General features: G+C 46.2%; 1 protein-coding gene across 3 annotated transcripts in view; it reads left to right on the top strand.

The window, feature by feature from the left end:
* The window catches only part of APMAP (adipocyte plasma membrane associated protein), a 42,003-nt gene extending 29,648 nt beyond the window's left edge, over positions 1 to 12,355 (top strand). For 2 of the 3 annotated variants that reach the window (XM_047068101.1, XM_047068103.1), the window contains 5 exons: positions 1,611 to 1,727; positions 2,938 to 3,112; positions 3,713 to 3,847; positions 4,301 to 4,493; positions 10,084 to 12,355. In XM_047068101.1, coding sequence (XP_046924057.1) covers positions 1,611 to 1,727; positions 2,938 to 3,112; positions 3,713 to 3,847; positions 4,301 to 4,493; positions 10,084 to 10,293 — 830 coding nt within the window. In that variant the 3' untranslated portion in view covers positions 10,294 to 12,355. The remainder of the gene's footprint in view (positions 1 to 1,610; positions 1,728 to 2,937; positions 3,113 to 3,712; positions 3,848 to 4,300; positions 4,494 to 10,083) is intronic. The other variant, XM_047068102.1, reaches the window with a different exon arrangement.
* Positions 12,356 to 14,264: the final 1,909 nt, after the last annotated feature.

The raw sequence follows: 14,264 nt of genomic DNA, 5'->3' as shown, positions 1-14,264 counted from the left end.
GTGATCTTGCAGTCAGTGTCTTGAAGTAAGGATTCTTGTAGTAAGCACCCTGCAGTAAGCACCCCGCAGAAAGCACCCTGCAGTAAGCACCGCTCACCCCTTTACTGCAGTAAACAACCCTGCAGTAAGCAATCCTGAATGCAGTAAGCACCCTGCAGTAAGCAATCCTTAAAAACCCTGCAGAAAGCACCTTGCAGTAAGCAACCATGCACTAAGTACACTGCAGAAAGTACTCTGCAGTAAGCAACCTGGCAGAAAGCACCCCTCAGTAAACAACCCTGCAGTAAGCACCCTGCGGTAAGCAACCATGCAGTAAGCAACCCTTAAAAACCCTGCAGAAAGCACCTTGCAGTAAGCAACCTGCAGAGAGTACCCTGCACTAAGCAACCCTGCAGAAAGCACCCTGCAGTAAGTAACCATGCAGTAAGCACCCTGCAGTAAGCAACCCTGCAGAAAGCATCCTACAGAGAGCTCCCTGAAGAGAGCACCTGCACTAAGCACCCTGCAGTAAGCGACCCAGCAGAGAGTACCATGAAGTAAGTGATCCTGTAGTGAGCTCCCTGCACTAAGCACCTGGCAGTAAGCAACCCTGCAATAAACAACCCTGCAGTGAGCACCCTGCAGTAAGCAACCCCATAGTGAGCACCCCACAGTGAACAACCCTTCAGAGAGCACCCTGCAGTAAACAACCCTGCAGTGAACACCCCACAGTGAGTACCCCATAGTAAACAACCCCACAGTGAGTACCCTGCAGTAAGCAATCCCGCAGTGAGCACTCCACAGTAAGCAACCCCGCAGTGAGCACCCCGCAGTAAACAACTCTGCAGTGAGCACCCCACAGTAAACAACCATGCAGTGAGTACCCCGCAGTAAGCAACCCCCCAGTGAGCACCCCGCAGTAAGCAACCTGCAGTAAACAACTCTGCAATATGAGCACCCCACAGTAAACAACCCTGCAGTGAGCACCCCGCAGTAAGCAACCCTGCAGAGAGCACCCTGCAGAAAGCAACCCTGCAGATAGCACCCTGTAGAAAGCACCCTGCAGTAAGCATGTTGCATAAGCACCCCTGCAGTGAGGATCCTTGCAGTAAGAGCCTCTGCATAAGGAACCCTGCAGTGAACACCACTGCAATAAATATGCATTGCCTCAGGTTTTAAAAAGGTATTAAAATAGTAGCTCTTACTTTAAGCCAGGTGGAGGGACAACTGGCAGTGCCATAGATGGGCACAGTGTTCAGGTCAGGCTATTGGGATTAAACTCACAATTCCTGAGATTCCGGGGTGGGGGTTCTAGAGTTGGGGCCTGGGTCCTGATGATGTCCCTGAGTTAACTGTCCGAGTCTCAGGATGCTGATATGAATGTGATTCTCGGGTACCAGTTGTTGTTCATATGTTCAGATCCATGTTCTCAGTTGGTCTCTCTGGATACACCAGACAGTTGTCATAAGTTCTGAGGGGGCTGGAACGCTAGGCTATACATCTGTCTCTAAAGCCATGGTCTTTTTTGTTCTGAACAGCTTGACATATATTTAGTACGGGATGGATGAGATGCTTGGAGACACAGGTAGAACCTGGGACCAGCCACTGATTCCTACCATTTGTTTCTCTAGAAACCCGAGATGATGAGCCTGCTTGTGGGAGGCCCCTGGGCATCCGGGCAGGGCCCAATGGAACCCTTTTTGTGGCTGATGCGTATAAGGGACTATTTGAAGTAAATCCATGGAAACGTATGTAACAATGTCTTCTTTCCTTCTGTGGTGACTTCAGATGTTTTAAACAATATGTACATAAGTGGATTTAATGATATTTGTTCAGTAAGACTACTGGAAACTTTGTATTATTTTCTTATTCATTGAATAGTACTGCAAGTAATGCCTACGTGTATCATGTATCAGTTACATGATGGTATTTGTCATATATCCTAATTTCCTATTTGTTTTTTAGCTGCAGGATCTTATCCTTAAAAAGTTAGAACTCCTCTATCTTTGTTTTTCTGTGTCTCTCTGTATCTCGTCTGTTTGTTTTCTGTGTCTGTCTTTTCATTTGTTCTTTGTCCACCTGTTCCTCCTGTTTTTCTCTATGTGCTTCAGCAGGGGAGTTTGTATGATGGAGGAATTTGTTATCGTGGGTAGTACCTGGGACCTGTTTGCTGGCTGTGTGACTATGCAGCTGCCTCAGCCTCTCTGTGCAGTTTACCCATCCATGATACAGGGCTAATGGTAGTGCCTACCTTGGGGGATCGTGTGAGGGTTTAAATGAGATTATACAAAGAGAGAGCTTATCATTCCATAAATGGTTGTTTTCCTATTTTTAAAAGTTTACCACCATCACTATTTCTTTACTTAAAACCAGGTGAATGGAACATTTTGTATTTCTCTCAAGCAAATGAAAAGAAAGTTGCCTTTTGTCTAAGACTTGTAATAGATTATTATTTTTTTTTTCTTTTTGGGGGGGAGAGGGGGAGGGAAAGAGAGAGAGGGAGGGAAAGAATGGGGGAAGAACAGAGAATGAGGAATAGAGGATCCAAAGCAGGCTCTGTGCTGATACACAGGGTTTGAACTCACAAACCATGAGATTATGACCTGAGCTGAGGTCGGATGCTCAACCGATTGAGCCACCCAGGCGCCCCTAAGACTCATAATAGATTTTTAAAAGTCAGTTTGTCTTGATAAAAGGAAGAGGTCCTCATCCTTAGAGGGAGGATTCTGCCTTTAATGAAGTTAGTTTAAAAAATTTATCACCTAACAGATGAAAGAAAGGAAAACACTGGTTTTTAACTGTAAGGGAATAAATCTACTGGCATGTGAGAGAAGCTCATTTTAGTTTTTCCTTTTAAATCAGGTAAGCTGATTAATATTTTGAGATCATTGAGATACAATTTCTTGGAATGAAAACAGGTCTTCTCTCCCTCCCTTCTTTTCTTCCTTCCTACCTCAGGTGAGGTGAAGCTCCTGCTCTCCTCTGAGACACCGATAGAGGGGAGGAAAATGTCCTTTGTGAATGATCTTACAGTAACTCAGGATGGGAGGAAGATTTACTTTACAGATTCTAGCAGCAAATGGCAGAGACGAGATTACCTTCTTCTGGTTATGGAGGGAACAGATGATGGGCGGTGAGTGTTTATTTCAGATCTTCTGCTCAATGAGATCATCAGTCAGTCAGGGTGACTTCACAGAGCTTATTTGTGGGAGTCATTGGAGTGTTTCTGAGCATAATATTGCAGCTTTTGAGATAGGACATTAATGGCTTCTGGAAATGGGTGATGGATGCAACACAACAGAGCAAGATGTTCCCACTTTCTCTTTGAAAAATGAAATTAAAACAGGCCAGTCCATCTGAGCATGTGGTCGGTTGGCACTCTAGGCGGGACCGTGCAGGCTGGCCTGGGTTTCAGGTCATCCCTCCAAAGGGGAACTCCTGTGAGGCTGGAGCCATGGGGGCCCTCCCTGGTGCTGAGCCAGATTCCAGCTCAGCGAGAAAACTGACTAGGGGGTTCTCAGGAAGAGGATGCCTGGGTCTGCTTCAGATGGGAAGGCCTCTAGGGGCAGCCTGGAGCCAGGTCTGGGCAGAGGACCATCAGGGGCCTTGTCACTGCAGTGTAAGGAGGATCCCCTTCTGCAGGCCTCTGCCCCAGGCTCAGAGGGGAGCAAGGCTCCAATGGGGCAAGGCCACGAACTCTCCCACGTGAGTCTTAGCTGTTGGCGCCCTGCAGCCTGCTAGAGTATGACACCAAGACCCAGGAAGTGAAGGTTTTACTGGACCAGTTGCGGCTCCCCAACGGAGTGCAGCTTTCTCCTGCAGAGGACTTTGTCCTGGTGGCCGAGACAACAATGGCAAGGATAAGAAGGTACGTTGCGGTACCCACTGAGCTGTCGGGATGGCCAGAGCTCACTGTGGCCTGGCCTGGGATGGGCTGGGAGACATCAACCTACATGATCTGAGATGCGGCAGATTACCTTCTCCTTTGTGTGATAAGGAAAGCAGTAAAATTCAGGAATGCGTTTTCCTTCTCCCCCGTCTCACCCTGCTTGAAAAGTTGCAGCCTTGGAGAGTCTCAATTTAATGCTGATTGCATGCATCCTGGGTCCCTTTATCCATTAGGTGGGCCATCTTCCTGCAACTGCATCTAGGTGGGCCCAGGGCAGGGGCCCTTGTCATCAGCTGTGCTTTTGTTCATGATGGACAGGTTTATAGTTGTTTCCATAAATTGATTGGAACCAAGACAATTTTGGTGCTTGGCTAAAATTTTTCCATAAATCCGGGGGCTTCTGCTCACTACCTGCTTGGGTGAATTTTTCAGATTCTACGTGTCTGGCCTGATGAAGGGAGGGGCTGATCTGTTCGTGGAGAACCTGCCTGGATTTCCAGACAACATCCGACCTAGCAGCTCTGGCGGGTACTGGGTCGGCATGGGGACCATTCGCTCCAATCCTGGGTTTTCTATGTTGGATTTCTTATCTGAGAGACCCTATATTAAAAGAATGATTTTTAAGGTAAGTATGAAAACTACAATTCCAAAAAACAAAATGAAAATGCATCTAATTACGATCTTTTTTTGACCTTCGTAGCTTTAAAAATTCTCATTCTGATCATATTTAGTACTGTTAGTGACTTCTTTAAAACATATTTTATTATTCAGCCTGAAATGTAAATGGAAACATTTGAACCCTTTGATATTTTCCTTCTGGTTTTGTTGTCACCTCACCATCATGGTCTGTCAGTCATGCCTGCCCCCTCCATACCTCCCCTTTCCACAGATCCTGCAACTAGGCCTTCATATGGGGCCCCTGCAGACCATACTGCTGCTTCTCAAATGGTCATCAGGCACACACTTACCTTGGCCCCATCCCACCCTGCGTCCTCCTACCTTCTGGAACTTTCTGTCATTCACATCCCGATCTCTCCTACACCCTGTACCAGATCTTGACCTTTGACCTCTTAGCAACCAAACTTTTTCATTAAAAAAAAAAAATCACCTACCCCCACCAATGGCCAGCCACAGATCCTTTACAAAAGCCTTTTTCCCCAGTGAGTTCCATGAGATGTACTCAGTGTAATTCTATATGTTTTATACTGGATGAGCAACCTGCTGATATAGGTACTTCCATCATGCAGAAACCTTCATTTCTAACAAGCTCCATTTCACAGACCGAATAGATGTTTGAAATTGATATTGGATATTGAATATTGAATAGATGTTAAAATAATTGTAACTTAAGGCCCTGAAAGGTACTAGGCAGCAATTACTGAGTCTCTGTACTGCTGGGCCCTGTGTCTGGGCCCTGCTGAGGGGCTGTGGGTACCTGCTCTGTTGGGCTGGCCCATGGCCTTGAGTTTTGTTCCAAATTCAGTGTGTCACTGTGGATAATCCTGATCTGTTTAGAAATAACACATTCTTCCTCTTCACTTTGTTGGTTCCAGAGCCACCATCTGTTCCTACTGGGACCTAAGAGGAGGCAGAATAGTGAGGTGGGAAGGACGGGAGTTTTGAAGAAGGCCAGACCAATTGTGGGACCCTGGGCAGATGATATGATCTCTCTCTGCCTCAATTCCTCCATCTTTCAAGGGGAAAGAATAATAGCATTGTTCTATTTCATTAGGTACTGAAAAAATGTAATGAGAATATGCACATAATGCCCGTACTGACTGTAGTGAGTACTCCAGTTCTGTGCCTGTCCGTCTTCCCACAGCAAGGATGTGATGTGGTGATGGGGGTGGTGGTTTGTCTCTTCGCATGACAGAACACATGCTCCATCTTTAGTTCGCTCCTGTGTTCGCAGCACCTAGAACAGTGTCTGGCACACGGTAGGCTCTCAGAATTACTGTGGAAGGATGTGTGCTCAGGGAGCTGAGACCACAGGTGTGAGAAGGAGCCAGAGTGGTGACACATGTTCCTGGTGCGGGAGAGCTCAGCACCTTTGTGTGGCCGCAGAGATGGCAGATTGAGTGCAATGGGAGAGGACCACAGGCCTTGCAGATGTGAAAAAGAGGCTAGATTTTATTCTAAATGTGATTGAAGTCATTGAGGATTTTGGTATGTTTTTAGTTTTTCTGTGTTTTTAGTTTTGAGACAGTATCAGACTTAGAAGAGCAGCAAAGGACTTTTGTCCTTGAACTATTGCAATAAGTTGCTGACCTGATGCCCTGCATCCTCAGATACTTTTGTGATTTTCCTGTAATAAGGACATTCTCCCCATGACCACCCACTGAAACAGGAAACTCACATGGATAGTGGTGGCCATCCAATCCACAGACCCCATTTGAGTTTTGGGAGTTACCCTGGTGATGTCGTAACAGAGGATTCAACTCAGGACAAGGAGTGGCCTTGACTTGTCACATCTCTTTATTCTCCTTCAGTCTGGAACAGTGCCTTAGTCTTGATCTTTTTGAGAATTACAGGTCAGTTATGTTGCAGAGTATACTTCCATTTGGGTCATCTGGCATTTCTAATGGTTAGATTTAGGTTATGCATCTCTGGCAGGAAGACCATGAAGTGAAGTTGTGTTCTCAGTGTGTCCTGTGAGGAGGCACATAATGTCAGCTTGTCCCATGCTGGTGGTGGCAGTGTTGGCCACTTGATTCTGTGGTGAATGTCAGGCTTCTCCATTGTGAAGTCACTCTTTTTCCACTAGTAATTAACACATATTTTGTGAAGAAGTACTTTCTAAATAAGTAAACATCAGTATGATCTCATGGTTGTCTTTTTTATTCAATGGATTATAGTCTATTACTATCATTATTTATTTTGAGGCTCAAATTGTCTGGCTATGGCCAGTGGGAGCCCCTTCAGTGTGGCTCCCTGACCTTTGCACATATTCCTAACATTTTTGGAGTGGTTCCTTACTTTCTGGCACCATACAGTGTTTAGGCTCATCTTGTATTTTCCATGTTCCAGTATTTTCCATGTTCCAGCTCTGTAATCAACCATTTCTCCAAGGAGCCCTGGTTCCTTCTAGAGGGGATCTGGTGTTGCTTGTGCTCATTGCTTTTGGTGTATCACTGCCACCAGGCTCCCTCAATAGACAAAACCAGGGAATATATGCATGTGTATTCATACATTTATCAATACATTTGACCGTTGAACAACATGGGGGTTAGGGACACTGGCCCCTGTGCAGTTGAAAATATGCCTATAACCTTTGACTCCCCAAAGACTTAACTACCAACAGCCTGTTGACCAGAAGCCTCAATGATAACAAACAATTGATTAACATATAATTTATGTGTTATATGTATTATATACTGTATTCTTACAATAAAGTAAACTAGAGAAAAAAATATTAAAATTGTAAAGAAGAGAAAATGCATTTACAGCACTATATTTATCAAAACAAATCTGCATATAGGTGGACCTGCTGCAGTTCAAACCGGTGTTGTTCAGGGGTCAACTGTATATACAGTGTATGTACACATGTTCACACATGTTTATTTGCCATCTGTTTATTTAATTTGATGCTGGTAAGTAATGCTGGTATTGCTGCTTCCAGTCTCATACCACAGGATTTATTCTAGTTTTCTCCACTTCTGTATTTGTATTTCCCTTCTCTAGTAGTGAGAAACCTAGATCCTATTATCTTTCCTACCTATTTGATCAGATTCCCCAGACATCACCAATCTGACCATTGTCCCTCCATCATGGGTCCTGCTAGAGCTCTAGCATCCTACACTGGGCCTTCTTCCTCCTCCCAGCCATGTGAGGGGCTTGCCTTTCCTCTCAGAGGCTCTGGTACCTGCACCAAGTCGTCCCCAAGCAAACACCCTCCTCACTCTGCCTGAGCTCTGCCAGCCTGTGCCTGATCACCCCACTGTAGGAACATGTCTCACCCTGCCTGGGTTCTGATGCCCTGCTTCATGCCACTGCCCTCTCCTTACCCCCAGCGTGGACTGTCCCTCACCCTGCTAAGACTGACTCTTGGTCTAGGCCACTGTGGTTCCAGCCTCTGCACACACCTACCCTGCTGGGTTTCACAAGTCACTTCTTGACTGAATTGTTTGGGTGGGGAGTGATATAGCACAAAGGAAATTTTAAAGTGACAACTGAAGCTGCTGTGTGGAGAGCAGCCTGTGGCATGGCTCCACTGGCTGTGAGGAGCTTGGCGTGGAGGAGGCTGCGGCAGCCAGGAAGGGTGGTAGGGCAGAGCCTGGGGTGGGAGGTACATACACATGATAAGACCCCATGGAGCCCGGCTTGCATGGCTTGGAGAGAAGGGATCAGGCATGAGGGCAGGGTTCTTGGCATCAGCAGCTGGTGTCAGGGGCCTGGTCTCCTCTGCTGGGGAGTCTGTTGAGTTTGAAGAGCTTTTAGAAAGTCTGGGTGGGGAAGTTTCAGCACTGGGGGTTAGAAATTGGGGCGAAGATTTGAGGGCTTTCTGGGAAAGCAACTTAAACCAAAGAGAGAGGGTGAGATGTCTTAGGGATAAGATAGAGCAGAAAAGGGAGGACCTAACACTGAAGTGAGATGGCACAGGCCGTGGGAAGTCTTATGGAGTGTTTTAAGTTATAATGTAACTTTGGTTGCCATAAAACTTTTTAGAACTCAGTCAACTTGTATGTCTGTTTGGACCTTTGCAAGGTTTCTCCTTTGTCTAGGAGACATTATCCACTGGACACGTGCAGTTGTTTGGCTGTTTCCCCTTACATTAAGAGGTAGATAGGGGCGCCTGGGTGGCTCAGTCAGTTAAGCATCCAACTCTTGGTTGTGGCTAAGGTCATGATCTCATGGTTTTTTGAGTTCGAGCCCCATGTCTGTGCTGACAGTACGGAGCCTGCTTGGGATTCTCGCTCTCCCTTTCTCTGCCTCTCCCCCACTCACTCTGTCTCTTTCTCTCTCTCAAAAATGAATACATTAAAAAAAATTAAAAAGAGGTAGACATCTGCCTATTAATTTGCGCTCATTGGCCTTATGCAGTCGCGTACTGGCATCATTTCCTCCCTAGTGTCCTGCTGTGCCAGAAATTTCATATTTCACCCTCTGGTTTCTCTGCTCTTAAAACCCTTCAGTAGCCCCATGTGGCCCTTGACCTGGCTGAGTCAGGAGGCTGCTAGACGGTGCCTTGCTTAGCATGGAGGGGTTTTCCTCCATCTGTACTCTGGCCTTGAGCAGAGCTGCCAGGGCTCAGGGGGCAGGGACATGCTCATTTAACTTGTCCAGGTCTTTTCTCATCAATACAAACTGCCGTCATGTCTCCATCATTTGCACCTTGCATGTTTGAAATGTGTTAAACTTAGTCTGAGAGCTTGGCGTTCATTCTGGTTAAGCTGTGCTGGAGTCCATGTCAGTCTGGACATTGGCTTCAGTGTTGTGTCTTTGTCAGATGTGGGGAGCCCTGAACCCTTCTCTGGGTTCAGCTGGGTTGTCTGGAGTAGTGCCTGCATTGGGTCTAGCGGGTACCATGCAGAGGGCTGTTAGAAAGCTGTAATCCTTGTGCTGGGCTAGTCTTGCCTCTGGGTGCACATGACAGGAGGCTCCTTGGCCTGATCTGCATGGGGGCAGAGGTGGGGGATGCCTGTGGGGTGGCAGGTCCTGTGCCAAGGGCAGGGAGCTGGTTTATTCTATGTGGCTTCCCTGTCACTGGAAGAGCTGGGTCCTTATGAGATGGCGAGTGGCTGTGGCATCTGTTAAAAGTAAAATTTAACTGAGTAAATGTCAAAGATCTTATTGGCTTTGATCAGTGACTCCTGATTCGGGCAGCATCTAGTTGAGCAGATAGGAGTTTGGAGGAACTGTACAAAATGAAAGACTTCCAGGCAGGAAGAGGTGGGAACAAGGGGGTTACACTGGGAAAACAAAAACAAAAAAAACCCAGGTTGATTATTGCCGGGCTGTTTTCCTTTAGGGGATGGAAGGGGTCTGTCAGGCACATTACCTTGCTAGTGCTGATCAGGAGATTTCTGATTGACTCATGTAAGATTCTATTTCTGGGAGAGCCCAAACTGTAAGTAAGTTAGATCTGGTTTAGTGATGTGGGACTGAGCATAAGTGATTCCATTTTGGGCCTTTGGTCTTGTTTTTAGCAAATTGGATCTGCTCACACCACTCCCTTGGTCAGAAACTAACCTCTCCTCATGCCGTTTCCTTCCCAGCTGTTTAGTCAGGAGACTGTGATGAAGTTTGTGCCACGGTACAGCCTTGTTCTAGAACTCAGCGACAGCGGGGCGTTCCGGAGAAGCTTGCACGATCCCGACGGGCAGGTGGCCTCCTACATCAGTGAAGTGCACGAGCATGATGGGCACCTATACCTGGGCTCCTTCAGGGCCCCCTTCCTCTGCAGACTCAACCTTCAGTCTGTTTAGCCAGCCTGACTGTAGCTGTGCCAGGAGTCCTCACACTGGGCACCACTCCTATTCCAGGAGGTACTATGCACACAGCCCTTTCCACCTGCACCTGCCAGTCCTTGGAAGTGGACAGTGAGACCCTGTGGATGTCTGGGCCCCTGTGGGATACCTCTCCCCTGGGTTTGACATTGCATTTAGAGGGAAGCATAATTTGCCATAGGGAGGATAAGTCCATGTTAAACTATTTTCTGTTAAAAAAAAAAAACCTTTCTAAGTACAGTGATTCTCTAGGACTTAGGAGACTTCATACACTTATAACAGGCCTCAAGGTTTGGTGGATAGAGCGTAGATGAGCTGTCTAAGGATCTTGTTTTTGCTACTGGCTGTCCAGCCAGCCTCAGTGTCTTTACTGTAAAATGGGGTAATACCTGTCTTTGGGGGAGGGGCATGGGAAGGGCAAGGAGAGCTCAGTGCAAACATGTATTGAGGCCAGTGGGCGGAGCTATGTAAGTAAAGACCTTACAGCCATATTCTAACTCTAGATGTAGAGTTGTGTGGGACTTGGGACCTTGATCCTGGGTGTTCCCTTCCATAGCTCACACCCTCCAGCCTGCCCCACTCTGAACCAGAGGCTTTTCAAGACTCCTGAGTCCCTATAACCATTTAAAGGCAAGGACCCGAGTAAATGCATAGAAGCAGCAGCTCAGGACTCCCTGGGCTCTTCTCTGTGAACAACTTACCACGTTGATGGAATGATCCAGCAGCTGGGTACTGCAGGGGGGAATTTAGGCAGGTCCTGTTTACATACCTTTGTTCCTCACCACTAGGCCCACAGATGAATAGTGCACATGCTAGTGCCATTTGCTAGAGGGTCACAAGCCTGAAGTTGCTGTATATCCTGACAGGTATGCCTGTACACTGGTCCTAATTTTGTCAGGGGAACCCATGTAATAATGATAATTAAATTGACTTTTCTGCTGATTAATCTTTTTTGATGGTGTTGCCTGGGAGTTTTTCTCTAATATAATTATGTTAACAGGGACTGGAATTTGATTCCATTGAGGGCTGATAAGAGGATCATTTTGGTCAGGACCTTGTTTAGGGACAAGCAGTCCATCTGACTGGCTCAGGGCACAGGGTAGCCCCTCCAGCCATTGCCTCCTGGAAGTGCTTTATTCTTGGGCTTGTTGATGTCATACTGTGTTCCTGTTTCCAGCCTACAAAATGGGCCTGATATCTGTTCCTTTCTGTCCTGTTTGTGAGAATCCATAGGAGATTGTCTCTCTGGAATTGTTTTAAGTAACTTAACAAAGGAAATATTTTCAATAGGTAATGACATTAAAATTCAAAGAGGATTGATAGCTGTGGTAAAATCTCAACCATTTATGTGGTGTTGCACTAGCTGGCACTAATCCCTTCATTCCCTTTCCCAACAGCGGCCACCCCCCTCCCATGTGCTGGGCTGGCCTCATTTTAGGGGAAACAGGCAGGATCTGGTGGTTGGCTCATCTGGTGTTACCTGTTCAGGGATGGCTTTATGTGCAGCAGCAGTAGCACAGGGTCAGAGATTGGCTTCAGTCCAGTTGATGCAATGCAGAATGTATTGGGTGAATGACTTAATGTTATTTATATTACTTTATAGGAAAGAAAGTTGAGTAGTGATTATTAAATACTTCTTAGTAGATAATGGTGCATCCCATACATCAGCTGTACAGGAAAAGGGAAAGCCTGATCATTCTGCCATAAAAAACAATTTAAATGTGAGGAGCATATATAAGTTGACTTCTTGATTGAGAACAGAGGGCTTTGGTTTTAGTGCTTACTTTTTAGCAGTGCAGAGAAGCTGGTAAATTGCTTTCCAGAGTTTTCAGCAAAGGAGTCTTGATTTTGACTCAGATTTTGATTTTCTGTCTCAAAGTGTCATTTGCTGTGTTTTATCTGGTAATTTGCCATGGTGAGGTACAAAATATAGCCTTGTTAGGTTTAAGTATGTGGTGTGCTTTTGTTGTAAACATGAAGCAGATTTGCACTAATGTGAATTACTAACATGCTTTTAAAATTAAATTAAGTGATTCATTCATTGTGTGCTTCTTTATTATCTATTACAAAAATTCTGTCAGGATTCACTTATTGCCTTTCATATGACAGAGGCCCTGTTTTGAGATTTTTATCATCAACATGCATTTGCAGAGTGGTCTGTAGTTTAGAAAGTGTTTTCACAGGGACTCCTGGGTGGCTCAGTCAGTTAAGCGTCTGACTCTTGATTTCGGCTCAGGTCATCATCTCATGGTTCCTGAGTTGGAGTTGAGCCTTGTGTTGGGTGCTGTGCTAACAGCATGGTGCCTGCTTGGGATTCTCTCTCTCTCCCTCTCTCTCTGTCCCTCCCCCAATGAGTGCTTTCTCTCTCTGAAAGTGTTGAGTTAATTTATTTTTTAAATAAATTAAAAAAAAAGGGGTTTTCACATACACTGACCTTTTACTGATGGAAAGAGATGTGGCCTCATTTTATAGGGGAATGGAAGCTGGGGGGAGTGATTTTCCCAAAGTCACTGGGAACACAGGGCCAGTACACTGCTGGGCCAGAAACCGTGCTCTGACTATAAAATGTGCCGGGGAAGCTGGGAGATGAGGCAGGGTGGTGTTCCCAGGACCTGGCCTTTTGGTGGTCACTGCCCAGCCCAGGGGTTGGACCTTGGCTGCACATCAGAGTCCTCTGGGGTTCCTGGCCTTCTAGAGTGGCCTGGCATCATCATAGTTTCAAGCTTCACAGGTGGCCCCCATGGCAGTTGGGGAGGCACCCGTCATGGCTGGGGCCTGTCTGCACCCCTGGAGAAGGGACAGTAGAGCTGAATCCCTTAGAGTCTGTGTATAGTTAGTGAGGAGGCATGGCTGGGGAAAGCGCTAGAACACTCAGGGCAAGACTGTTAGAATTTTGACTGGTTTTGCTCAGTTTCAAGACCTTGAGCAATTAGTATTTCTTCTCTTCAGTCCTATTTCTGGTATGTCTTAGAATCCCAGGTACTTAACTTTACATTTCTCAGTGACAATAACATTAGATGGTATCACAGCTTCCCTCTGTATCAGTCATTCTCTCCTAGTCAGAGTAAAGCTCTAAGTTGAAAACAGCAGGTAAAATTGGGTAGGCAAGACGAGACTTCAGGGCATCACTGGCTGACATCTGCTCCCTGCAGTAAGTTACACCATCTCTGTGTGGGTGTTTAGTTTCATCTGTTTGAATCCTACCAAATGGCTCTCTGGCATCCCTTCCCAGGTCAGTCTGGAGAGAAATCTTTGATAGGGCCAAAGTGCATTGATGGAACAAACAGTGTGCCCTCAGGGCCTGCTCAGGGGTGGCCAGAACAAAAAACGTCTGCGAGAGTATGATTGGTAGATATGTCTCTATGGAGGACACAGGTATTCCAGCTCTTGTCTTCCAAAAATCAGAATAGCCTCACACTGGCTCACTGGCCCAGCCTCTTCTGTTGTGACCATGGCTGGTGTAAGAGTTATTTAAAGCATTGTTTTCTATGAGGTGTAGTACATAAAGCAGATTGGAAATAATAAAACAGCAGATGTCCCATTTCCACCTGGAGTTTGGTCCCTGAGGCTCCCCAAGTAGAGAAGGTTTGCAGACGCCTGAGGTTGGGGGCCCACGGCCAACTGGCATCTTCGGTAGCTGGTTTGCCTTAGTTCTAAGACTTCTCTTTACTTTATAAGAGATTTTATTTAAAAAAAAAAATTAATGTTTATTCATTTTTGAGAGAGACAGAGTGCAAGCAGGGGAGGGGCAGAAAGAGAGGGATACACAGAATCTGAAGCAGGCTTCAGGCTCTGAGTTGTCAGCACAGAGCCCAATGCCGGGTTCGAACCCAATAACCGTGAGATCATGACCTGAGCCAAAGTCAGACTGACTCTTAACCTACTGAGCCACCCAGGCATCCCTGTAGGACAAGATTTCAAATGATGTTTTGAAAATTGTGGGGATAGGT

This window comes from Lynx rufus, unplaced genomic scaffold (assembly GCF_022079265.1).
Source record: "Lynx rufus isolate CCGP_SWC_20201006 ecotype Redwood Valley unplaced genomic scaffold, mLynRuf1.p SCAF_8, whole genome shotgun sequence".
Lineage (NCBI taxonomy): Eukaryota > Metazoa > Chordata > Mammalia > Carnivora > Felidae > Lynx > Lynx rufus.
This window is presented reverse-complemented; position numbering and strand designations above follow the sequence as displayed.